We start from the raw sequence: 26910 nt of genomic DNA on the forward strand, positions 1-26910 counted from the left end.
TCCACCTGGAGCATTTGCAGCTCCACAGGAAGAATTCAGGTGAACTCAGGGGGAGAAGACCAACACACTGCCAAGGACACAGTGAGGCTTGGATGACAGCACCCTGCAGAGGCACTGTCAGCTGGAGCCTTGGCTCAGACAGGTCCAATGCTCTCCCCAGCCACTGTCTCTGCTGAGAAGGGCTTGGCAAATGAGAAACCCTGCCACTCAGAGCTCAGCCAAGCCAGCACCTCCCTCTCCAGGGCTCTGCAGGAGAAGATCACAGAGAAAAGCTGCAGAGAGGCAGAGAGACCAACAGCATCAATAAAAACCCAAGGAAAAACAAGCCAATGAACTGATATCCCAATATTGAGCACCCTGGATCCAGTGCTCCTTGTGAGGCAGTGGATAAACCAGTACAGGAAAATAATAGGAGAGGGGAATGAGGCTCCTGCTTGGCCTGTTAAACCATAAAGTCCTAGTGAAAACCACCTTGGAGTGGATCCCATGATGTTTGCTGGGATCTGGTTCCTCTCTAAGGATGATGGAGATCACAAAAGAAGAGAGGCTCAGGCCAGCAGTGGAAAGCTGGAGGTGCTGAGACAAGGGCTAATGGTCAGAGTCAAATTTCCTTGAATGGAATGGAAACCACCAGGAAAATATGACCCAGAGAAGAGCTGCTGGAATGTTGAATTCAAAAGTCATCAGGCTGCTTTGCTGGGGCAGTCAGCAAACTGTGGATCAAGTGGGGGAGAAGCTCTGTCCAGCCTCTACCACCCTTCTTTTCCCTCATCTTCCAAGAAACCCCCTTCATATTAAACAGTCTCCCCAACAAGTGCCAGAGACTTTTTTTGAGGTACCTAGCTCAGCCATTTCAGCATTTTGCCCCTCTACTTTGATGCCTTAAGTTTTAGCTTTCATATTTTCCAGATTTTGGACTGCATTAGTGTTAGCAAGTTCTCCTCACAGCTCAGTCACACACAACAATCCTTTTCCAGCTCCAGAACCAAGGACACTGCTGCAGCTTTGGGTATAAAAAGTAGATTTTATACAAAAAGTGTAAATGACAGTGAATTGAGGAGAGCAATCTGGATGGATTGGACAATTAACCCCAATATGGAAATGGACCAAAATTTACAAAAGTGTAAAAACTCAGTGACTCAGATGTTGGCTGTAGCCACGGCCAGGCTCTTGCACTGCCCAAGACGCATCCATTGAAGGATTTAATAAATCCCCACTTTATTCCTTTAACACTGCAGCTCTCCTGTGCTAGCAGGAGGCCAGGTGAGGGGGCAGGAGGGCTGGGAGGGTGGCAGGACCCCCCAGCAGGTACTCACATGTTGTGCAGGACACACCATCCGCAGTGGGGGTCCCCCGAGCCCAGGCACTCGCTGCAGGTCTGGTGCTGGCTGCACGACTCCACGGGCACCCTGGTGAGCTGCAGGAGGGAAGGGGACAGCCTGTCAGCCTGCTCAGAACAGCTTAGCCTCCCTACACCCTTCCCCTGCTGCCTGTCCTCCTGCAGGAAGGGATGGGCAGGCAGAGGATGGGGATGTGTGAGGTTACGACCTCTAGGCACCAAATCCAGAGCTCTATAGGCTTCTATTTCATAATCATTTTTTATCTTAAATAATCAAGCAGATAATAGTTTAAAAGGTTATTCATTACAAAGCACATCTTATTACAAAGCACATCAGTCTCAAAGGCAATAGCAAAAAGCAAAGCAATGGCAAATGCAGTGGCAATAAGTGAATGGCTAAAAGCCACAGTGGCTAAAAGCAACAACTCTCCCCAATACAAACTCTTAAATAGGATTTTTTCAACAAGCTAAGACACAAACTCAGACCATCACTCCTTAACCTATTAGAATTCCAGTTTCTTAGCTCACCAGGTTACATATAGAACTACATATACACTCTATCTTGTTCTATCTAAGAAATGTCAGCAATATTCTTGCTATAACTCTATTATGTCTAAGTCCTGTCTACAACTGTGGGCCTGGAGCCTTCACTGAAGATATCAGTGTGTTTCAACCTTCACTAGAACACTCACTGCTACTGTGGCATTTGAAACCTTTCACTTACTAAAAGCATTAAAACTCACCCTAAAACTTACTAACTTAGTAACTTAAATGTCTACTTTATGTGTGAGTGGCTTAATATACTTCAATCATCCAAAGGCTTTAATTCAATCCCTGCACTCTGATTTTTCCCTGAAGAGCTCAGATAGACCCCTGACCCTCTGACTCCAACAGGATGGGGGTGGCAGAGGGTGTGGATGGTTTGCTGCAGAGCTCAGCCTGCTGCAGTCCCTGTCCACATCCTGCTCCCCATCCCCTGTGTCCTTCCCCTCTCCCTGTAGCCCTTCACCCCTTGCCAAATCACTTGCAGGATTTCCCAGCAGTCAGCAGATCAGGCAGGCTGTGGGGATGTGGTACCTTGAAATTAAATTAATTCATTTCAACTGGACAACAGATCTTCTGCAGCAAGTTAAACTCCCTGGATCTCATTGATCTCTCTGGTTTTGGACTCTGGCTTCCTGTGAGAACTGGGGTTTTGTGATGTGATGCCTTGTGATGTCTTTGTCTGCCCCCAAGACCTGCTGCCACCACCAGTCCCCACTGCCACCAGCACTGCTGGTCCCAGGCAAGCCTCAGCTCCACTCCCCATTGCCTCTGCACCTTTCCAGCCATCACTTGTCCCATCCCTGAAGAAGATTCTCCCAGCAGGAAAAGGACAAAGGATACCAGGCTGGATATTTTCTTGTCCTAGCCCTGCTTTTGCAGCTCAGAAGGCATTACAGTAGGACTTGAAACACCAATATACTGCTAAAATAAGGCATTTTATCATCTATTTTCCTTTTATTTTTCCTTTTTAATTAAAGTATTTCAGCAAGAGGTTTCACAGGTTGAAGGGACTGCCCAGCCTGACCTCCTGTCTCACAGACCAATGCTTTTGATTCCTCTTAGGTTTTCTAAGCCCCTCTCAGCTTTTGAAGCCAAACACACAATTTGGGCCCAATGACCTGATAGTCCCTTTTCCATTGAATAAACTTCAGAGAGCCTCTGTAATATCCAGTCAATTGCTGGTGTCTTCACCCCAGTTCCTGTCAGCAGGGAGAGTTTATTCCCTCAGATGACAGAGAGTGGTATTATCCTGATGAAACAGCTCTGAGAGCTGCCAGCCCTAAACTGCAGAACAGTTACTCCTGACAAATGACAGGGGAATACACCTGGATCCCAGGGACAATTTTTTACTTGGCACAACATTCAGGAGAGTTTGAGCTCTGGAGAGAAAGACTAAGAACCATCTTGATTATGTCTGTAAATGAACTGTCTTTTTTTTTTTTTTTTTTTTTTTTTTTTTTTTTAAATATAAATATATATCAGGCAAAATTCCAGCTTCATAAGAAGACCTTTTCTGGCTGTATCAGAAATTGTTTTTCTCGCCCCTACCCACAAATCCCTGTTGATATTCTATAAGAAAAAGCTGAAAATGTGCAGTTTTGCCTCTGGCAAGTGGCAGAAGCTTTAGAAAACTTCAGGTAGAAACAGGATGGGGTTTATTTACCATTGCACCACTGCCTGTGCCAAGTCACCCAGAGGAACCAACAGTGGCTACTGAAAGCCTTTAATGAAAAAGTGAGAAAGAGGGGGAAAACTCAAACAAAAAACAACACAAATGTGCTTTTCTCAACTGAATCTATTGCCAGGAGCATAGAAACATAGTCAGAACAGATCACAGAGAAAGAAAAGTTGTAAGAACAAGACAGGGAGGGAATAATTCAGACTTCTCTAATTATGGTGGCCTTGGCAGTGGTGAATTAATGATCAGGTTTGATGATCTTAAAGGTCTTTTCTGGGATTCTATGAAAAATTAAGATTGTTAATTAAGCTTCTGATCAAGAAGGTATCACCTATTCATAAAGAATAAATTTTATGCCTCAGGTTTTCACCCAATTAAACTTGTTGAACCCAATAGTTCATGTTGAATCCAAATTCCAAAGAGACACAAATTTTTTTACAAGAAGATCTCAAAAGGTGGAGACATTATAATTTATTATGTTGGCCATTTCCACCTGAGAAAAACATATTGAGAGTTATTTTATTTCCATCACATCAAGCTTGGCAATGTCTGCACTGTGGCCACCAGAGCACTTGAAGAAGAAGCAGATAATTATTTTTGAAAGACTTTAAAGCTGCCATTTCTCAATCCAGATGCAATTCCCACCTGGTAATTAGAATTTTGTGAGCACAGTTGGGTTTGGCTCTGCAGTTCCCACCCAAACCACCCTCAGTTTGACATATGGTGCTGCTTGATTTATCCTCATTAGCTCTAGATAGTTCCATCCAACCCCATTTCTGAGCCAGTTTGCACCTGTCTGATAGAAGTGAGCCTTGGTTAAGAAGTTTAGATCAGAAAATGAACTTTTCCAACACCTGGTGATCCTGGCTTGAATGTTCAGAGTCAAAATCCACCTGTGGCTCTGATACAGGTACAAGAAAGAAGTCCTAAAGGACTGAAATTTGTCATTTCTTGGTAAATTGCTCTAAAAAGAGTAGATAAAAGGTGGTCTCTGTATATTTTATTGTTATTAGTTAATTAGCCATCAAAGGATATCCAAGCTCATTCCAGTGGCAGGAGGAACATACTGGGAACTCAGATCTTCCTCTTTGGAGAAATATTATCTTTTCAGAGTGTTTGGGTCTATTTTGAGGGATATGTGTTGTTTTTAGGAGCACACCTGGCTTGTCCCAGAGCCCACAGGGATGTGCCAGGAGCTTCCCCCATCCCAAATCCTGCCAATCCCACCAGAGTGTGTCCCGTGTCACCATGGGCATTATTCCTGCCCTAAAAGTCCTTTTTATGAGCTCACCCTAGCAGCTTTATTGTGAGATTAATTAAAACTGTACCATGCTGATAAATGTCTTGGGCTGGAAGTGTCAGACCTTCCAATTAATGCAGAAAGAAACCACAAAAAACAAAGGAGCTGCAACTGAAAGAAAAGCCACCTAAGGGTCGTGTGCTGAAAGGAGGAAGAACATCAAGCAAATAAGGCACATCAGAGGTCTTATTTTCCTTTTTGGAGCATAAACTGTAATTAATTCAGCTCAGCTTTCCACGTTGAAGGGTTTGAGAGCTGTGTCCCTGCAGAGAGCAGGCAGCTTTTTGTGCTGCCACTAAAATATCAGCAAAAAGGAAATCCATGCAGACCATGCAGCCTCCCAGTTGCAGAGCCTTGGATGAAGGGACCAGGCAGTGCTGGAGGTGGAAATTTAACTAACTAACTAACTAACTAACTAGGCTGTGGTTAGTTCTTCCACTCCTTCTCCATGCTTGGAAAATCTGACAAACTCTTCAAGGTTATTTTCCAGCTTTGGTGAAAGTTCCTACCCCTGGTTCTTTGTGGGAATGAAACCTGGATTCAACATTTTGTAACAAATATCACAGAATTCTGGAATACCCTGAGTTGGAAGGGATCCACAAGGATCATTTCAACCTTTAGCCCTGCACAGGACAACTCCAAGAATCCAACACGTGCCTGAGAGTTCTGTCCAGATATAACGAGGGGTTCAGCAGGATTAGAAAAGGAAAGTGTCCTTCATTTTGGGGCACTAGGAGCCAGTTTGGAGTAATTAATATTCCTGCAGTGGGCATAGCTTCACTGATATTTCAGCCTCAGTGTGGCAGAGCAATCAATGTACAGATGTAAGAACAGATTGATGTTGCTCTCAGGGCTTATATCCCATATATTGGGAAAATGTAGGATATATATTTAGAAAAGGTTGTTCCCCAGAGAGTGGTGACCAGGCTCTCCAGGGAATGGGCACATTCCCAAAGCTGCCAGAGCTCCAGGGGCATTTGGACAAAGTTCTGAGGGATGCCCAGGGTGGGATTGTTGGGGTGGAGCTGGACTGGATGATCCTCACAGGTCCCTTCCAACTCAGGATATTCCCTGATTCTATCCCCACATCTCCCCATTTTATCAAGGAGGGCTGGAGCTGTAAGTGAGGCCTCAGCAGCAGAAGGAGCTGTCTCAGTGTCTCTGAAGGTGTTTATGAGCAAGCTTGAGGAGGAAGTTCAGGTTCTCAGTGAGCACCAGATTATTAATGATAATATATTCAGGCTCTGGGTTCATTGGAATATTGAAGATATGGAGGTAAGGTCCCTTCAGATGTCTGTCCACAGCCCTGGTGGACATCCAGGAGCTGCTGGGCTTCCAGAGATCTGCCCATGGCAGAGCACAGGCACAGCTGATCTCTGAGCCAGGGTGAGATGTGATCCCAGAGCCAGGGCTGGACAAGGGGAAGGGGAATCTCCTGTTCTTCTCAAGGGCAGAAAGGGAACAGTGAGCAGGCCCAGCTGCCATGGCTGCAGCAGGATTTGAAGTGATATTTTGTGGGAGCCCAGGGTGTACCCCTGGCTTCCTTGGGGGTCTCAAACCCCCCCTGGAAAGCGTCTCATAGACCCCTGAGTGAGACCCTGGTGTCTCGGGTGCTGAATTCTAACCCCTGGGGGAAATTACCAACACAGAGGGAATGGAAGCAAGCCACCAAAATTAGTAAAATGTAAATTAGATTGTTAGAATGTAGATAAATAGACTTTTGGGAATGTTTATGATAAGGGACACGTGGCCAAGATGGAGAATTTGGGGGTGTGGATACCTCTTCCTCCTTCTTCTCCCTGTCATCCATGTTAGGTGACAAGCTAGCAGTTTTAGATTGGATGGGGTCAGGGCTGGACCATTTAACAAGATTGTATTGTATTGGAAAATTGTTGTAAACATGTAGCACGTAATTTAGACTATGTAAGATAAGCCCTGCCTTCACCAGGCAGATTCCACCATGGATACCCAGCTGAGCAGACTGCTGCTGGCCAAGCAAAAAGTTCCTGAGATAAGAAATAATAAACAATCCTTGAAGCCTCTGAAAACCGTCTTCAGCAATCTCTCTTTGGGAAAAATCAGGATTTAAACCACTGCATCTCCTTCTGAGGTGATCTTGGGGCTAAGGAGAAAGCTCAGACTGGGACATTTGGCGTCCCTGGGTGGGCTGCAGCTCACAAAGGTGGGTGCAGACCCCTGGGTGTGGTTGCAGCCCTCAAAGGCCACCTCATCAACACATTCCTTCACTTGTCCCCAAAGAGACCATTCACCAGTTTCTGGCTCACAGGGACATCTTAAAAACCTGGCAAAACCTGCAAAGTGCTGAATGGCTCTGAGCTCAACTGCTCCTTCAGGGTGTTTCACACAACACCTCACCCCTGATCCTGCCTAAATTCCAAACTGCAGATCCTCCAGCTCCCAGTGCCTCTTCCCCTCCCTATTTCTAGTATGAATGAGTTACAAAAAGTCATTTAAAACAAAATGATTGAGTTTTTTGGATCTGATAGACAGCAACAGCTAATCCTGTTAGAAATTTGGCTCCTGCTTCTGCCATTATATATTCACAAAAGCTCCTGCTATGTGCTCAGTCACAATTTTCTGGCTCCCATTTTTGACTTTTTTATTTCAATATACATTACTTCTTTTCCCCCTTAAACTGCCAACATTCTGGTCAAAACCTAAATCATTGCTCAATCTCTGTTGTTATAATTGGATGTTAATACAGCAGCAGGATTTATTCAGTCTGATGGACCAAGTTAATTTAAATGTACAAAAAGGCATCTTAAGTAGCCAATTTCCTTCCCAACAGTCAAAAGATACATTTCCAAAACACTGAACAGTGGCTCTGTCAAGCCATGTGGGTTCTGTGAATGCTGCTATCTCTCAAGGCTCAGCCAGCCCCAAAAAACTGCAGAAAGATTAAGAGTGGAGCTTATTTGATTTCAAAGCCCTGAATAGAGTGTTCATGATAATACAGTTTATTAAATAGAGGAAGGCAAAAAAAAAACAGCTGAACGAACCACAGGTTGAAGCACTTCTGCACCTTTTACAGTCAGTGAGGGTGTTCAGTCACCTGCACAGAATCCCAAAATGCTGATTTTATTCTGGCCTGAATTATGGACAAAGGGACTTGGATTTCCTCTGTCATGTTTGATATCCTGTGCCTTATTGCCTGACCTACAGACCCAGTAAAAAAGCAGGAGCAGGGCAAAGCAATGCCCAGGGAGATGAAGCACATTATTTAGCCTGGTGAGAAACAGGAATCACACAGAGAGATGTCAGAGTGGTGGGAGAGGAGCTGCTCCTGTGGGACAGAGATGAGGATCTGGGTTTGATTCCAGCCTGCCACTTCTGCAGGATAAGCACATAACCTGTCAGCCCCACTGGGATAGGGAATGTCATTTCTCATCAGACACCTGCAAGCTCTGCCTCTTCATTGCAGCCCTCTTCCCAGTAAATCCATGCTAACATCCCTGGAAAACTGGGGGCTTTAATTAAAAGCGTTAATTGGAACCAGCTGTAGCTGTCAAGGACAAATGACACAATAATTAAAGTGGGGGTCAGTGTCCTGCTACGTGGCAGGATAAATTACCTGATCAAATATCTTTGTTCACCAATCTCCAGTTGTGTGTTTGCTGCTCCTCCTCCTCCTCTCCTGTCTCTGTTCTGGGCATCTCTGCTAGAGATTTCTCCACCCTGGCACTGCCTGAGCAAATCCCCAACCACAACCACACCAACAAAGGTACAGCAAAAAGAGGAGCAGAAAGATTTAATGCCCACAATCTCTGTGGCAACTAGAGGAAATTTTGAGGTGAGGCTGTGTTGGCAGCTCTCAGGATGAGATTGGGAAATTTGCTTTGCACACTTTGCAGGGCAGTTCTTCTCTTCATACCTCCCTTGGCAGGACCCTGCCCTGCAGCTGGCTCAGAAAGCCCCTCAAATCAGGGGTTTTCTATGTAAACCATGCTGGGCTTCATTTCTGATCTATCCAATCTGTCAGTCTGGCAGCTTGTAGGGAGCAGCTCAGTCATGGCAGGGGTGAAAAGGGAGGGCTTTGCCTTCTCACTAAACTCTGTCTGCAGCATCAGAGTCTAATTCTAAGCTAGAAACTCGTGCTCTGTAGAAGGAGAGACCTTTTGCAGGGCAGGATTTGTCTGCTCTCTGTTTTAGATGTCAAGCAGGGATGAGATAAATCACACCCTGGATGTGCCTGTGTCTGTTCACTGAATAAAAAAAGAGTCTGGACAGCCAGGTCAGGTGTACATTTACAATGTACACCACAGTCACTGGCTGAGTTGACTCCCACACTTCATTTTCTGCTCTTCCTCAAATTTTGTCACTCAGAACAATCCTCAAATATGGTCAGGCCTCCCCTCCTCCTAATCACAGCACCAGAATAATGAGTCACAATACAAAATATATTCTCTTTATTTTCTTGGAGAGTGCTGTAGGAAATCCCCTGTGTTCCATAGCTTGTAAACCACTGCAGAGCTCTTGTGTGGTGACAGGGGCTGTGTTTGAGCAAGAGCCTTTCCCCATCTGCTCTGTCACACCAACCTCATCCCTGCTCTCTGTTCTGGCTGTATTTACAAGGGAACAGACAGATAACAAAGATATCTCAGCCTTTTTCTTAAAAGTTTGGCAGGTTCCCAGTTTTCCTTTTACAACTGTTCATCCTCCACCCAGTTCTGTCCCTTCTTCAAAGAATTCCTCCTCTCTGTAGTGCTCTCCTCCCAAAAACATCACTCCAGGAGGAGCAGGGGACGCAGCATCCTGCTGGGAGTGTGGTTGGAGTTCTGGAGGTTAAAAAGTGTTTCAACACACTCAGAGGTTTCATTTCAGCTTTCCACCAAATTCACTCATTTTTTCCTTACCAAGACTGCCAAACCCTTCCTTCCTCAGCTGGGATTGCATCCCATTGGCACAAGGAAGGGAAATCTTTACATTTCCTTGTAAAAATCAGAGTTCACCAGCTCAGAGGTGTGGAAATGATTTTACCCAAACCTGATGAAACCAACCACCTTCTTTCCCACCCTACAAACCATCAGCTCTGACTGATTTCCTCTGCCTGCAGCATTCCATCCTTGTTTCTCCCTGCTGCATCCAGGTACCTTCACATCCCCCCTGCCCTGTTTACATTAAATCCTGATCCCCAGGTCAAGTGTTTCACTCTGTAAACTGTGAAACAAATGAGGTTTGGCTAACCATCTGTGTTCAAAAGCCTTAAAAAAAAAATAAAAATACTCATGTCACAATTAATGCAGGGCCAGCCCAGGCTTAATGAGAGCTGGTGCCTGTGTGGCCACTGGAGCGTGGCTGCTGAGCAAGGGAAAGATTGTTACCCAGGCTCCAAAAAAGGCTATAAATAGATTTAATTGGGACCTGTAAAGGAATTCATGCCACTGCAATGGGTTTGTCAAAGCCCAGCGTCCCTTGAAGGCTCCTGGTGGAGCCTGAACAGTTAAAAAACACAGGGAGAAATTAAGAGCTGTTTCTGCTGGTGATGGTACTTCCCAGATGTTCCCATCACAGAATCAGAGGAAGACTGGGGTTGGAAGGGACTTTAAGGATCATCTGGACCAACACCCCATCATGGGAAGGGATCCTGTTATCATGAGCATCCTCCCATAGTCTCCTCCTCCTCAGCAGCTCTCTCAGGTGTCCCATTGTGTCCATTCCCATCAGTTCAATCCTGTCACCACTGCAAATCTCTTATTTGCACATTTAATATCTGCCTGGGCTATGAAGTTCCATACTAATCCTAATCCTCATCCAATTTCCTGGAGGAGTTTTGCCTCCTCTTTCTCTCCCCCAGCACCTTGACCCTCTCCCAGGTTTCTGGCTCCACCACTCCTGACTCAGGCAGCTCCTGAAGGACTGTGTTGGTCAAATTCTCTTGTGCAGCACTAGCAGGAATTATAGCAGTTTGATAAATGCCCCTTTTTCAGCTACAACCAGATTTTTATTCCCCCATAATTCCACACAGGAGCAGCTGTACTGGCTGGGACCAACATCCCACATATCCCAGTTCCTTCAGCCATAAAAGAAATCATGGAAACATAAACACATTTATATCCCCAGCATCTGCCCAGCCTTTGGTTATTTTCATTCAGGGGAACTTCTGCATCTTGTCTCCATCACAACCCAAAGAGCTATTTATTTATTTGTTTGGGTTTATCCTTGAAATTGCATTGTTGCATCCACAGCACGCTTTGCCAGGGATTTTCACAGATCCAGAGCCCAGAGCTTGAAGGAATCACCTTGCTTTCATTTGTTCAGGACTTGATTTCTCAACAGTTTAATTTCATGCCCTGTAATTCTCGTGTTTGCAGAGGTGTTGAGCAGTCAGCTCCCATCCATCCACTCCCAAGTCTGCCAGTCTCTCCATCTACCCCAGCTCACCCTGAGGAGCTCCTGCTTCTTCAGGCACCTTCCACATGGAAACCACCCTCTACCTCTGATCACAGAATCACTAAGGTTGGAAAAGCCCTCAAAGACCATCCAGTCCAAGCCAGCCCAGCCAAGGCCACCACTGGCCACGTCCCCAGGTGCCACATCCACACAGCTCTGGACCACTTCCAGGGGTGGTGGTTCCAGTCTGTTCCAATGCCTGACCACCCTTTCCATGAACAAATATGCCCTAATATCCATCTAAACCTCCCCTGGTACAACTTGAGGCTGTTTCATCCAGTCCCTGTTCCCTGGCTGTCCCCTCCTGTCAGGGACTTGTGCAGAGCCACAAAATCCCCCTGAGTCTCCTTTTTTCCCTTTCCCAGCTCCCTCAGCTGCTCCTTGTGCTCATCCTTCCTCTTTTGACCATTTATTTACCCTTTTAAATTTTTTTTTTCCCTTTTTCTTGGGTAAAAGGAGAGGCTACATGGTGGCCAAGGTCATCTCTTTGTACTCTTCACCACCTTGCCCCCTCCCTGAGCTCTCAGGTCCTGATCTCACAAAAAAACCATTAAACCACTGCCTTTAGCAGGGTGTCACCTCCCAGGGCTGTCCACACCCCCCAGGCTCATCCCAGGTGACAAACACAACACCTCAGGTTGACCTGTGATTGTTTCATCCAAGGCAGGTAACTCATAAAACTTGATTTAGCTTTTAGCTGAGTGACTGATCTTCACACAGCTCCCCAGAGCCCACATTTCTTGCCACAAAAAGGGGCATTTGGATTGCTCCCAGACACCCTCACACACACCCCACTCCAAATTTTCTCCTCCTATCATTATCTCCTCTCCTTTTACACCCCATTCTCCATGCAGCACCCTCAAATCTCTGTGACAGCAGCTCCACAGGCAGCATCAACCAGAGTGATAACATCAGCTGGAGAGTTCTGAGTTCACACTGCTTAATCTGCAGCCCAAAATCTTCAGATGTCAGGCAGGGAAAACCATGATAATGTTTGCTTCAGCTGTCCCTGAGCAAAAACACCCACAGCCCCAAAATTGGGGTTTTCAGGGCTCTCGCCACCAGCAGCCTTCCTGAGGGCTCCACTGGAGAGTTAAGAAGGATTCAGGGAGGAAATGTGAAACAGGCTCTTCCCAAGCCCTCAGATTTTTGTTTATTGGAGGAGAGAAAAGCAGACAGCATTCCCTGCTCAGCTGGTGCCTGTGGGAGCCCTCAAGGTTTTTTGGGGGGTCATTGGTGCTGCCAAAAGGGGCTGAGGGGCAGGACACTATTTTGGGGCACATCCATTTGTCCTTAGATATCCCTGCAGTTCGTTTCAGCTGGGAATTAGAGGGAAGAAGATGTCAGCAAATCTCTCTGTGTGGTTTTAACTCACAAAGGGGGTTTGAAATGCAGAATTCCTGCTGAGTGCACTGAGGGTTGCTCCATCCCAGTGCCCATATTTCAGGGCATGAAGCACTACACGTGTTGTTCCAGCTTTTCCAGGCATTCATCTTGCCGTAAAATGAAAGCCCAAGGATATCTAATTCAGGGATCATATAAATGCATCACTTTTGAGGTCAGAAGGGAGCACTACATCATCTGTCCTCACCTCCTGCACATCACAGGCCACTACCCAACTCCTCTCAGGCTGAACCAGATAATCGGGGTTTGGCTGAAGCATCTTGCCTTAGAAATGTGATAATAATAAATAATAATAAATAAAGAATAAATAATAATAAATAATAATAAATAATAATAAATAATAATAAATAATATAATAATAAAATTGGGTTCCTCTCCTAAAGACAACTCATTATGATGTGAAGATACCAGGCAAGGGAGAATCCTTCAAATGTCCCAGCAGCTAATCACTCACACCATAAAAAGCTTGTCCACACCTTACTTTTCATGTGAATTCACCAGGCTTTGGCTTCCACCCATTGATCTTTATTTTAGTTTTCTTTCCCAAGTTGTAGAGCCCTTTAACTTGCTGTTTTCACCCCAGGAAGATGCTTAGAGATCCTGATCAAGTTATCCCTTGACCCAGTGATAACCCAAGTTATCCCAAACTCAGTGAGGACATTCTCACTTCCTAAAAAAATTAAAAAAAAAAAAAATCCTAAAAAATAAATTAAAAATAAATTAAAAGTAAATAAATAAATAAATAAATAAGTAGGTCTTTAGTTCTTCTTTTTCCTACCTGGCCACAGACCATGACTACATCTCTGCCACTCTCCTGCATTCCTCCAAGGGTGCAGGATGATGTCAACCTGCTTCTACATCAGGCCAGATGAGGAAAAAACTCTTTGGAAAGATGTGAAGAAACATCCGTTTCAGTCATTGCTTTCTAGGACATGTCTCCCACTTCCCAGCCTGACCTAAATTCTTTCCTGTGACACAGCAAAGTTTGTGTTTACCTTGTCTGAGGGAGCCAAAATTGCTGTGCCCTGATGGTGGTTAATGCTGAGCTAATCGTTGTTCCTCTGAATATTTTATCTGTGGGATTTAATATCAACCTCCTGCTCATTCATGGAAGTTTTCAATAGATTTGGGCCCAATATTGATCCCTGGAGAATACTACTAGGGAAACCCTCAGGCTCTTTGAGAGCTTCCAAGTATTAAGCATTTTCAGAGATTTCTTGATGCTATTTTTAGGGTTTGGGACTTTTTTTTTTTTTTTTTTTTTAATAGGAACAGGCTGTGGAGTTGTCTCAAGCATTGTGTGGAAAGGTAAAGACAGGGCATCCACAAAGAAACCTTCATTATTTCCTTATTTCCTTCAAGAAAGGATCACCTATTTCCTCACAGATTGAAAAAAAACCTATTTTTCATAAAACCATACTGCCCAGATGCCATTTGGCCCAAATCATGAGCTTCAGATTTATTCAACATTCCTTTACATTACTCCTTCTAGCCCTCAGGAATCATTAGGGCAGGAGGCTGGATGCTCCTAAACCATGAATGTATTCCCCAGCATTTTAGATATAGGATAATTCAGGTCTCAGGTGTGCAAGGTCATCCTCAGAAGAGCCATTCATTAACCAGTGCCTGTTTATTTTAGATTTACACCTAAATTCCCAAAGTTAGACAGGATCAACCTGGGCACTGTGGATTTGTAAAGATCTCCTGACTCCTGGTAATAACCCCAAATTCAGGCCTCTGCACGACCCCTAAGCTTGTGCAGCAGCACACAAGGTTCTTATTTCTCCAATTAGTCTCATTTGCACTCTGGTGGATTTTTTCACATTTCTCTCCAGCCAAAGCAGAAAGATGAGACTCCCACTGCACCTTTCTTTTCATGGAGCCGCAGACCCGGCGCCCAGATTTCTTGGGGGGAAAAAAACAGCTGGCATGAGGCTCTGCAGAGAAACAGAACTTTTGTCCCTGCAGAGAGCTATTCCAGTTTGATTTTGGTGCTGTATGAAGCAGGGAGATCCTGTTTCAGCTCCTCACTGCCAAGCCCTGAGTTCAGAGAAGCCGCTGCTGAGCAGGAGTGATGTCCAGGGGGGCAGGGAGAGGGATTTTTTGGATGACTACAGGATCAAGGCTGCCAGCTGGCCTTGGCACAAAGCACAGAGACCCAAGAGACCCCACAAAGCCCTTGCCAGCTCCATCCAGGTGGTTCCCAAACTGGCACCCTGAAAGAGAACAGGATAAGGCACCTTAAAGGAGCCCTGCACCTCCCAGATCAAAGGAACTCCAGGGCTCTGGTTACACCTGACTCCCTCCTGGGCATCCCTTACAAAAGGCTTTGGGCTGGGGGATTTGCTCAGGTGCATTTCACAGTGCTCACCAAAAAACACACAGAAAAAATCAAATAATACAAGCCCCAAATACCCTTTTGTCCCTGGCCACAAAGGAGGGAGCCGTGCTTGGCGTGTTACAAGGGGACAGAAACAAGAGCAAGGAGCAGTGCCAGGGGCTCAGAGAGCACCTCTGAAACATGAGACACCCTGTGCAGGGCTGGCTCACAAGCAGATGACATTTCTGCCTCTTGGCAGAACACTGCTGGCACCCCTGAACCCCTTTACCCAGGAGTCACCCTCATTCCTAAAAGAAGCCAGGGGCTTCAAAGAGTTTGGGGTCTCCTAAACCTGTTAATCCATGTGTCACCCTCATCCCAAAAAGAAGCCAATGGCTTCTGAGAGTTTGGAATCTCCTGAACCCCTTTATCCTTGTCTCATCCTTATCCCAAAAAGAAGACAGGGGCTTAAAAAAGTTTGGAGTCTCCTGAACTCATTTATCCATGTCTCACCCTCATTCCTAAAAGAAGCCAGTGGCTTCAAAAGGTTTGGAGTCTCCTGAACCTCTTTATCCTTGTCTCATCCTCATCGTAAAAAGAAGCCAGGGGCGTAAAAAAGTTTGGAGTATCCTGAACTCATTTATCCATGTATCACCCTCATTCCAGAAAGAAGCCAATGGCTTCTGAGAGTTTGGAATAAAAGCAAGGAAGGTCTAAAACTTAAAAAGTATAAAGAAAATTTTATTAACAACATAAACAATGAATTCAGAATGAAATCTTTAGCCCATCCTTCCTTTTCTCTTTTATACTTTCTTTATTTTTTTTTTCTTAATATATGGAAGCACTTTAGTTAGTTACTAACTTAAAAATATTTTTAAAGTTTATTTTAGGGAGAGGACTCTTCCCTTGTCAGCTTATAGGGATTTAAAGAGTTTCCCAGGCTATTAACAACCAAACTAGCCTCCAATTGGTCCTATCAACTCATAGAGGAAGTTTTGAGGGAGAGTGAGTGGAAATGAATACCAAACCTGCACATGGCATCCACAGGATGTGCAGAGATGCTGCTGATCCCAAATCCCACTCGTGCTCAGCCATCCCTGTGTGTGCTCACCCCCAGCCTGGCTGCCAGCTCACAGCATTTGTCAGCCCTGTCAGCTTTGTACAGCACAGCAAAGGGGCTGTGGGGAACATTTCTTTTATTTATCAGATTCCATTTCACACCGGTGAACCATAAAATTATAAGCACAGCTTTTCCCGGGCTGTTACGGATCCATGACATCTGTCTGTCTGTCTCTCTCCTGCCCACACGAGTGCAGCCTGGTGGCAATAATGGATGTCCTGAAGGAGCAATTTCACCTCTGCTTGCTGAGGATTACAGCCTGCCTCTTCCCCAGGCAGCAATCCCTGCCCCTGGTTTATTAACCCAACAGCAGGCGTGGAGGAAAGCTCTCACCCAGCACAGGCAGGAGAGTGGCTTCCTCAGCATTTATGAAGAGCAGGAAATTAGGGATGTGTTGTCAAGCCAGATGAGGAGCAGCTTCAAATCTCACCAAAATAATAGGTGAGGAGGAGAGTTTCCTTCCAGCTGTCTGGGATTTTACCCAAGGAGAGCTGTAGATGTCCTGCTTTAAAGCCAGGAGTTACAATATCACCTTTTTGGCTCCTGTTTCAGGTAAACACAAGAGTTCATGCCCCTGTTCCTTCATCTCCTCCAGAGGACATTCAGATTTTTTAGGTGTTTGTCCCAAAAAAGAGGTGAAGTGAGGTTTAACATTTATTTTATTTCTTGTTTCAGCTGTCACTCCCTGAATCAGCAACTCCAAACATCCTTTCCTGCCTGAAGATCTTATTTATACCTTTGGAAACATAAATAGTCTGGGAAGAAGGGAATACAAGCCAGGTATGAGCCCAGCTCAAGTCCCTCTCTGGCCAGAGACCCACATCTGCAGAATTTATTTAATCTCCAATTCCCTCCATGAGACCAAACCATCTCTGAAATGGACACAAACCCCACCCAGGATTATTTCTGCCCATTCCTTATGAAAAGAAGTGGGATAAATCTGGAGCAGGCTGGTTTTTTTTTTCCCTCCCCATTCCATTCATAGCAAAGTTGGATCCTATTTGCAGCTCCCAAGGATGCTGTGAATCTGCACTGGTGGGATTGCCTGGCATTAATGGGGGGTGTTTAGAAAAGCATGTTCTGAATCCCTGGGAACATTTAGCTCAGCCAGTTTGTTTTCCTGAAAGATATGAAATATTGCTGAGCTGAGGGCTCAGAGCTGACATCTCCCTGAGGAGCTCTGTGACCTGAGTTATGCAGATGGCATTAGATAATCACACCAGACCCTTCCAGCTTTCAATTCCATGAATTTATAAGTAGTCACCAAATAGTTCCAACCATAATTGTCAGCCTGGGCTAAAAAGAGCTTAGCTAGGCATGCAGGCTTTATGTGCAGTGAAAAGTTTTTATTATTATTTTTATTATTTTTATTGCAGGCAGGTTTTGTCTCACTCAGCTCTAAACTCTGATTTCTCCATCAGGATGCAGATTTCACAAGACAAGCTGCCTGACCTGGTGACCAGGCCTGTAATGGGGCTGGGACAATAATTGCCATATTTGCCAGGCAGGGATGAATTGTCTCCTCCAGATGAGCCACACAGACAGCAGAGATGGAGTTATCATTGCCCTAAATGTGTTTTGTTTTCTGCTGACACATAAACATCCTAGCAATTAGTTTGCTGTGTTAGGGCTCCCTTTTCCACCTCATTTTCCTGAGGGTTTACATCAGAGCTTTTGTGAGCTATTGGCAGCACAGGCTTTTAAGGCAATTCACAGGGAAATGATTTAAAGAGTGGTCAGACTTTGGAACAGCTCAGAAAACTGGAATTACACCCTTGGAAATGCTCAAAAACCACCTGGATGTGGCATTTCTCTGGCATTGGCCCTGGCAGTTCATGGTTGGTCTCTCTGATCTTGGAGGGTTTTTCCAGCCTGGGTGATTCTGTGATTCTGTGGCAATTCCATCACCAGCAAATATTAGTGCATGAATCTGAATTCTTTGCTGTTTGGGAATCTCCTACAGATTTAGAGCATTTGTGATGCTGGAAATTCTGGGAAAGAGGAGAATATTGATTGTGGTGTAAAAGATAATTACCAAGTAGACAGTAATTAATTCCCACTTAATTAGACCAGGTAGCAGAGCTTTAAAAATGACCCAAATTCTCTCCTACTGATTTATAGAATCACAGAAGGGTTTGGGGTGGAAGGGACCTTCAAGCTCATTTAGTGCCACCTCCTTCCATGGGCAGGGACACCTTCCACTATCCCAGGCTGCTCCAAGCCCTGTTCAGCCTGGACACTTCCAGAGATCCAGGGACAAATAGAGTTTTTCATTTCCTCCAAGATATTGGTCTGTATCAGTGAGATCATCACTGGTAATTCCTCCAACCTGACCTTATCTGAATATTTAACTTCAAATTCAGAGTAGCCCATGAAAAATCATCAAAATTGTTGGGTTTTTTTTAATATAGACTAAACAGTTCCCCCCAGTTCAAGTCTGCAGAAATCATAATCCTTTCATAATAGAATCTAATTAATTAATTTTCCTACGACTCGAGACAAAAATCTGATCTCAGTAAAATTCCATTTCACCAGAACATTTAGTTACAGTTTAGTATGAACTTCTCCATTTCCTTGGCTTTGTTTGTGGTTTTTAATTTATTTTTTTCATACAATTTGTCAAGCAGAAGTTGATGCATGGCCCTCCTTGCAAAGGATAGCTCAGAGACCAATTAGTCAACCCAGGGATGGGCAAACTCCTCCTAACAGAAACTGCAGGACTGCCACAAAATGGCAGCTAAACAAAGATCTATCTAGCTTTTAAAAATATTAACCTTTTTATTGGCACTGCCATCTATCAGAAGGTTCATTCTCTGGGTGACAAGGTGGGAGCAGCCAAAAGCAGAGCTAAAGGCCACCAGCTCCCCCAGCATCCCACAGATGGGGAGAAAATGCCCAGGGGGGCTTTTAGGCATAAAGACTCACTAAGAAACCATTTTGGCAAAATAACAGAGATTAAAGCATGATTTAGAAGTACAGTTTATATCAAATGCTTCCTTAATTACTTAGGAATTGACAGATTTAATAAAAAAAACTAATACCCAGCCCTCTCCATCTCCTTTTTCTGCTCTCAGCTCCAGCAAGATGCTTCATAAAAGGTGGAAGTGTCCTACAAAAGCCAGGGCCTTGCATCTGTATTTTCTAACACCTAGAGAATGGTTTATATTCTGAATAATTTAAGTCTTCTAAATGTCTAGGCAGTTATTATTTTTTTTTTAATTAAAAATCACATCAAAGCATTAAGCTGCGAAATGTTTCATTTTTGGAGGTTTTATTTTTTTTCCTGCCTTTGCTTGCAAATGCCTTTCCAGGAATGATGTTTAGAATGAAAGAATGAGGATTAAAACATAAATAACCACCTTAGTCCTTGTCCTGGGAAAATTCTCTCCAACAATGGAGAGAATAATTTCCAGGACCCACTGCAAGGGCTGAAATTAAATTTCCATGGGGAGATGCTGGTTCACAGAATTCAGTCCACCAAGCCCTGACAGATTGCAAGGAGCTGTTTTCAGGCTCAGCACATCAGAGAGGAGGTAAAAAACTTGTAATTTGCAAGTTGTGCACCTGAACTTAGAAATGCTGAGCTGGTTTTGGAGCAATAAGAATAATCTTTTTTCCAAATAAACCTTTCCCTCAGAAAGGAATTAGAGCATCAGGAGTTATGCTGGAATTACCTGTGGTAGCAGTTTATCTGGGAGGGGTGGGGGGTGAACAGAACTTGGATCCAAAGCACAGGAGATGAAGAGTCTCCAGATATCATATTTTAGATAAATACACATGAACCAGCATTAGTAAATCATTAATTAACAGAAGTCTGGGAGATCTGTCTGCAGGACTTGTCCCTGCTTGAGAAATCATTGTCCCTGTTACAAGAGATCCCTGAAATCCTGAATTTCACATTCTGAGAGGCAGAAATGGTGAGGGAGGACAAGCAATTTTCACCTCTCATGAGAACAAGAGATGCTCTTCAAACTGTCCTCCAAAAGGAAGGAAATCAAAACCTCTCCTGGCTGTTAGAGAAGAATTCCCAGGTTTGGCAAACAAAGCTGAATTCCCAGAGCATCCCTGAGCTCCTCTTGCTGCTGGGTGTTGATAAGCTCAGGACAAACCCCATGGATAATTGGGAAAGGAGTGGGGTCAGAGTGCAGCTCCACCTTTAACAAACTGGTTTCCAGTTTTTACCTTTTCTGCTTTGTTTTTTCCAGGTCCCTGCAGCCACTGTTCCTTCATCCAGCAGGAATGGAAACTGGAATCTGCTGAGTGGTGTTTGTGTGGCAGGATCTCACCTGTCTGTGGGAGTTCTTTCCTCCTTTTTAGAGGTTAAAAACATCAGCCCCGAAAGAGGGATTTGCTAGAGAAGCTTTTTTCTGCTCTTTTCTCCTATTTTTTTTTTTCCAGTTAAACTTTAAGGAAAGGCTGAGGATTGCAAATGTGATATTTGGCTGGGGAGGATTCTAGCATGAGGAACCACCACTCTTCCTCTTGGTTTGAAAAGACCAGTCTATTTAGGGTTCAAACCCATCTGTGCAGCTCCATCCCTTTTGTTGTCTGGCTGATTATTCCCTAAATCCTGGTCTTGTGATGATGTGACATCTCAACAGAGCTCCCTGCCAATGCTCTGTAAAAAACACTCCCAGCTGATGCCACTGTCACAGGCAGAGACATTTGCCTGGGAAATCACTGCTGCCTTTGAAAACAGGAAAAGGGCAGGCAAATAATCCTCCTCCTACACAGCTCCCTCCTGATATTGCCTGTTACCTGATGGTACCCTCAAAATTTGCAGCCAGCTTCATACATCAGGGGTACTATGTCTCCCTGAACCCAAAAGAATCCCAGATTTGAGAGGTGGAACCTTCAGATTCTGGGGTGTGGGAGACCCATTTCATTGTCTCTTACCATGGAATCATTAAAGTGGGAAAAGACCTCCAAGACCATAAAATCCAATCAAAATACCCCTGTGCCCATTAAACCATAGGGTGAAGTGCCAGATCTGCTCAGCTTTTGAATGTTTTCAGAGATGGTGACTCCACCACTGCTTTTGGCAGCCTGTTCCAATGTTTAACCACCCTTTCAGTGAATAAATTTTGTTTGATATTCAATGTGAACCCCTCCTGCCACAACTTGAGGCTGTTTCCTCTTGTGCTGTGAATCGTGTGGGAGAAGAGTGTGACCCCCAAACTCACCACAACCTCCTTCTAGGTAGTTCTGGGTGGAATAAAGTCTCTCCTGAGCATCTTTTTCTCCAGAAAATTATAGGAATTCTTCTTGCTGGCAGCACAAAGTCCTACATTTTTTTGCTGAAGGTTCCTCAAGCCTGAAGGTGGAGACTGAATTAAGTCTCAGCTCTCAGAGTAGAAGCAGAACTACTACTGTGAGTAAGACTTGTGCTAATCCATCAGCATTTCTAATCAAAAAGAGGGTTCAGCTGAAGAGTGGGCATCAATGACAACCAAATCAGTGCAGGCATGGTTCAGGTACATGAGCTTCCCCAATTTTGGAGGAAACAAGCACACACACGTGAGTGAAGTCTTGAGTAATAACATTTGAACAGTTGTCAGATGACACAGGAGAGCTGCAGAAATGTCAGACCTAACCCCATTATTCAAAAAATAGGAGCACACGATTAGACAAGCAATTATACACCGAGGAGCTTAACATAAATTGTGGGCAAAAATATCAGAAACAATTTTTCAGGATTTAGTGAGGGAAGCACCTTGTAAAGCATAATTGGATTAGAGGAGACAGCCAGCATGGATTTACAAGCAGGAGGTCTTTTGCTTAACTAACTTGTGGGGAGTTCTTTGAAGCTGCAGCATTACTGCCAAGGTAGGCAAGGGAAATGTAATAGATGTTATGCACTGAGATTTCCCAAAAGCAATTGGAGAAGTTGTACAGTGAGATTATCAGCTAATGGAAGCAGCCGTGCTGGAAAAGTGGGCTGGCTTAGAAAAATGGCTCAGAAGCAGAAAACAGCCAGTGTGTGGGCTGGCTTGCCATGTTCCCTCTCATCTCAAAAGGGAGTGATTTAAGTGCTTGGCCTGAGGAAGAAGGAGGTGGAGGGCTTCAGGCTTGGAGATCTCTTGTGCTCGGATTTCAGAGAGCTGCCAGCCCTTTGCAATGTGCAAATCTCCCAGCAGAGCTCAGTTTATCAGTGCCCAGGGTGGGGACAGCCCAGGGACATCATTCCTCCTCCTCCAGAGAGAGTTCAAAGGCAGCACAGGCTGCTCACAGAAGGAAAACCAACTTTCCTTTGTCTGAGTGAGTGAGGAAACTGAGGCACAAGCAGGGAAAGGTGTTTGAGCTCCCCCAGATCAGTGCTAAAGGAGCACAGACCCCTCTGGCAAGTGCTGCCCCACAGCACAGCCAAAAAACTGAGGATTTTGTGCAGGTGCAGGGTGAGCACAGCCTGTCCTTGCCACAGGAGAGGCACCTCCACAGGGAAAGAGGGAAGGTTTTGGGAAGGAAGGATGCTGCAAGGAGGGAGAGGGCAGAGGGGGGGTGGTGGCAGCAGAGCCCTGCAGCAGGAGATGCTCTGCTCTCAACCCTCAGCTGTAGCCACAGATGAATTTAATGCAGTCACAGAGTGGTTTGGGTCAGAAAGGACCTCAATGACCATCATGATCATCCACCTTCCACTATCCAAGACCTATCCAGCCTGGCCTTGGATACTTCCAAGGATTCAGGGCAGCAACAGCTTCCCTGGACACCCTGTGCCAAAGCCCCAACACCCTCCCAGCCAGGGATTCCCTCCCAACATCAATCTAAATCCCTCCTCTTTCAGTTTTAAACCACTTCCTATCAGGATGTGTCCAGTAAAAAGCCACTCTCTCTCTTCCTTATAAGCTCCCTTTAAGTACTGAAAAGGCACAATAAATTCTGTCCAGAGGGTTCTTTTCTCTCCCAGCCTGGCTCCAGAGCATCTTAGTGGCCTCCTCTGGGATCTGTGCATTTCCATCAAGAGGAGGTTGAAGGAGAGGATGTGAGTGATGGGATTTATATCACAGACCCCAGGAGCCAGCTGTTCCCTGGGTTCCTTTTCCTCACCATGTCTCAGCAGCAAGCAATATTTTGCTCCCAGACCCAGCTGCTTTTCTTGGCTGCCCTTGAAGCCTCCAGAGCTGATAACATTGGGATCCAAGTTTGGGGCAGCCCTGCTGCCATCCAGCAGTGGGATCAGCACATTCCCAGGGACTCTGCAAGGTTTTTATGGGATAAAATCTGCAGAGCCCAGTCCAGCTCACAGACCTCACCTCCAGCACTGCCTGTCACCCACATCACTCCTGGCATCCTCATCCCCTTATTCCCTCTTCCCACTTTCCCCCAGAACACGACCCACATTTGTTATGGATCATTGTATTTACCAAGTTTAAGCTGGAAATCAATTTTAATTACCAAAATCAGATTGCTGTGTCAATAAATCACATGGGGCCTCATGGAGACAGGACAGAAGGTTGCACCTGGATGTGGAGGGAAGGGGAGATAATGGCTCATTTTCCCCTGCATTCACTGGGCAATATTCATCAGTGTCATTATCTTTTGTATTAATATGCAAAGGGGTACAAAAGGGACATGAATAAATCTGGAGCCAGTTTTAAGCAAATAGTGTTGGCTGAAACTTGATTTACCAGAGACCTCCTGACCAGAGCTTTTTATAAAATATATATTTAGGATAGTTGGGATTACCCATGACCATTTCTACCAGAGTCACCCTTACTGGGATGTGTGCTGCTTCAAAAGATTTTCTTCTTTCTATTCCAACATTTTTCAAGACACACCCAAAGCTGGAAGAGGAAAGAGGCTCCAACCCAGAAGGTGGTTGGGATATGGGGTATCCCAAAAGGTACTTGGCTCCTGTACCATGATGGATAAAGCTTTCTTCAGAAGGAACCCAAGGCCAAACTATTGCCAAACCTCAAGTACCCTTGGAGAGGCCACCACAGCCAAAACAAACCTAATTTGACAAATATTTAGGCACCTTTGTGTCCAGATCCACAAAGGGATGTAGGGAGTTGCCATCATTGACATCAGAGAGAAGAAAAAACTTAAATAACCTGAGATCAGCCCACAACAGAAAGCCATGAACCAACTCCCCAAGACAGACACAAGCATTTCACTGCTCTTGTCAACCCCAGATCCTTTTCTCTGACACTTCCCAGCACTTGGGCTGAGCCATTTGGGAATCCACATTATCAGAGCCAAACCCCGGGGATTTATATAAATGTGCCTCTCCTGAGCAAAGTCTAATTAAAATAAAAGCTTGAGTAAAAATAAAAGCTGATGCATAACTGCCAAGGACTTTCTGCATCTTCCCTTGCAAAATTAGACCAAGCCTGGAAAGGCCAAGTGTGAGGGATACTTGGTGAAAAATTGGGAAAAAAAATTGTCTTCAGAGAGCTTTCCAGAAGCACCTGGGAACAGACACACATTGTCTTATCCATCAGAGTTGTTCTCCCTTGGCTCTCAATTCCCATCTAATGGATATATGAGGGTACCAGGGAGCAAATAAATAAATTGGAATTTAATGGAATAAATGGTAAAACCTCCAGCTTGGACTCCCATCAGAGTAAAAACAGAAAAAAACATATAAAGCAGTTCCAAAAAGAGAGAGGTGAGAGATGGTGAATCTGAGAAAAGCCCAGAAACTTCCTCCACCCTCCTCCTGCATCCTGGATGTGGGAACTGCATCCAAACTAGAGAGAGTCAGACAAAATCAGACTCAGATGGAAACAACAAAGCTCCTGTGAGGAAAAAGAGCCTCCTTGGCAGTCAACAGAGAGATTTCTTGCAAAGATACCCCTTTTCTCTACCTGATACTTTTATGAGCACCCAGATGATGCTGCCAGAGGAGCAGGGTGAGTGAGGGCCCAGCCAGACCTTCCCACCAGAGGTGATAACAGCTCCTGGCTGGATCTCTGGCAGTTTCCTCTAGTGCTGAACCCTCAGGAGTTATTGGAGGTGATAAGTTCCCTCTCACAGCCCATCTCTTCATGTTTCATCTCCCCCTGTTCACCCTTCACAGGTGACACACAGCTGAGCCCTTGCTGGATGCACATTCCAGGTCCTGCAACCTTTTTTTCTGTAACCTCATGAGGTCATCTTAGTTCTCTGTCATATTTTCTTGGGTTGCAGTGCAGGATGTGGCAGCAATGTGTGTTCTGTCCCCATCTGCTGAGACCAGCTGGGGCAGTGCCCCTGATCTCCTGGCACACATTATCTGCTCATGGGCATCTTTAAACCAGCTGGGCAATCATCTTTATCTTCCCACAGCCCATCCTCCCTCCAGGAGATATCTCCTGTTCATGGCCACTGAGTCCCAGGGCATGGCTGATAAAATTCCATCATCCCACTGGGAGATGCTCCAGCCAGGGCAGGAGCCAAGCCTTTCCCACCCAGAGAAAAAATGACATTTTGGACACCAAGGCACCTTCTTCCCACTGCATTCCAGAGGAAAACCAGAGCCTTGCACATCATCCCTGGAGCTTCAGAGGAAACTGCACCTTCTCCAGGAGCACTGCTCCAGCTGAGCCACATCTGCCCCTGCAGGAGGATGCAGCACCATGGAATGGGACTGTGCCACCACCCTGACTGACTGACTGTGCCAGCTTGGATTCTGACTCTGGCAGGGTTGGGATTGTTCTGTGTAATACTGCATTGCTATTTTAATTTTCCTAGTAACTGTTATTCCTAATTCCCATATCTCTGCTTGAGAGCCCCTTAATTTCAAAATTATGATAATTTGGAGGGAGGGGGTTTCCATTCTCCATTTCAAGAGAAGCTTCTGCCTTTATTGGCAGATAACTCTCCTCCAAACCAGGAGACTTATAAAGCATGAGATTTTCAACCAACTGAGCCTCCATGTGGGGCAGGAACACGCCCTGAATAAATCAGGATGCAGGAGAACAAGGAAAACCCAATCCTAGATCAGCAAGACCCAACTGCAGATGAGCTGGACCGCGGGAACACGGTGGATTTTTGGCAGCCTCTGCTGGGCCTGGTGTTTTTCCAACTCTCCTGCCCTTTTTCTGCTGTGGGTGGCAGCAGGAGTGCCAGCTGTTGGAAGTCTGTGTGCTTGTCACCCACCCACAGCCCCACGTGTCCCCTCCCAACGCTCCAGCCTGAGGCTCAAACAGGAATTTTCCGGGAATTCGCAGCGAGTGATTGCAAGAGAGGATGACTCTTCTCCTTCACAGATGGTCCCTATTGCCATGGTCTCCTCTCCAGAGTGGATTTCTGTGCTCACAGCCCTTCCCAGAAGCTGATATTAGCCAGGCACTCCATTCCCGTGCTCACCATGGGAGTTTTACTGGAGGCACCTGCAGGAAAGAGGCCAAGGGTTTGCTGGATGGTTTAAAAGAGATTTAGGTCTGAAATACGAGTTCTCAAACCCTCCTTCCACACTCTCAAACTCAGGAGGGAGAGGAATTTTCTCTTTTATCTTCCTAACAACCCTATAAGCTAACAAAGGACCGGCAGGTGGAATAATGGCTCTTCTGCTCCTTGTTTGAGGAGTTACAGACGTGGCACTTGGGGACATTGTTCAGTGGCAAAGCTTTGTTAAAGGTTGGACTTGATGATCTTGGAGGTCTTTTCCAACCTAAACAGTTCTTTGATTCTGTGGAAAAAGAAAGTGAAGGATTTTCTGGCTTTGGTCATATTGGTTTTGTTGGGTTTTTTTTCCTGGTTTGTGTTTGTTTGGGTTTTTTTCACTTTAATAAATTTACAAAGAGACATAGATTTTTTTTTCTTCCTGGAAAAACAGAGGAGAAGAGCTAGAACTGACACTAATTTGGTC

At 45.1% G+C, this 26910-nt stretch overlaps 1 protein-coding gene across 4 annotated transcripts in view; it reads right to left on the bottom strand.

The window, feature by feature from the left end:
- The window catches only part of PLXNA4 (plexin A4), a 424069-nt gene that overhangs the window by 147434 nt on the left and 249725 nt on the right, over window positions 1–26910 (bottom strand). For all 4 annotated transcript variants that reach the window (XM_079303970.1, XM_079303969.1, XM_079303971.1 and 1 more), the window contains one exon: window positions 1317–1417. In XM_079303970.1, coding sequence (XP_079160096.1) covers window positions 1317–1417 — 101 coding nt within the window. The remainder of the gene's footprint in view (window positions 1–1316; window positions 1418–26910) is intronic.

This window comes from Erithacus rubecula, assembly GCF_903797595.1.
Source record: "Erithacus rubecula genome assembly, chromosome: 4".
NCBI lineage: Eukaryota > Metazoa > Chordata > Aves > Passeriformes > Muscicapidae > Erithacus > Erithacus rubecula.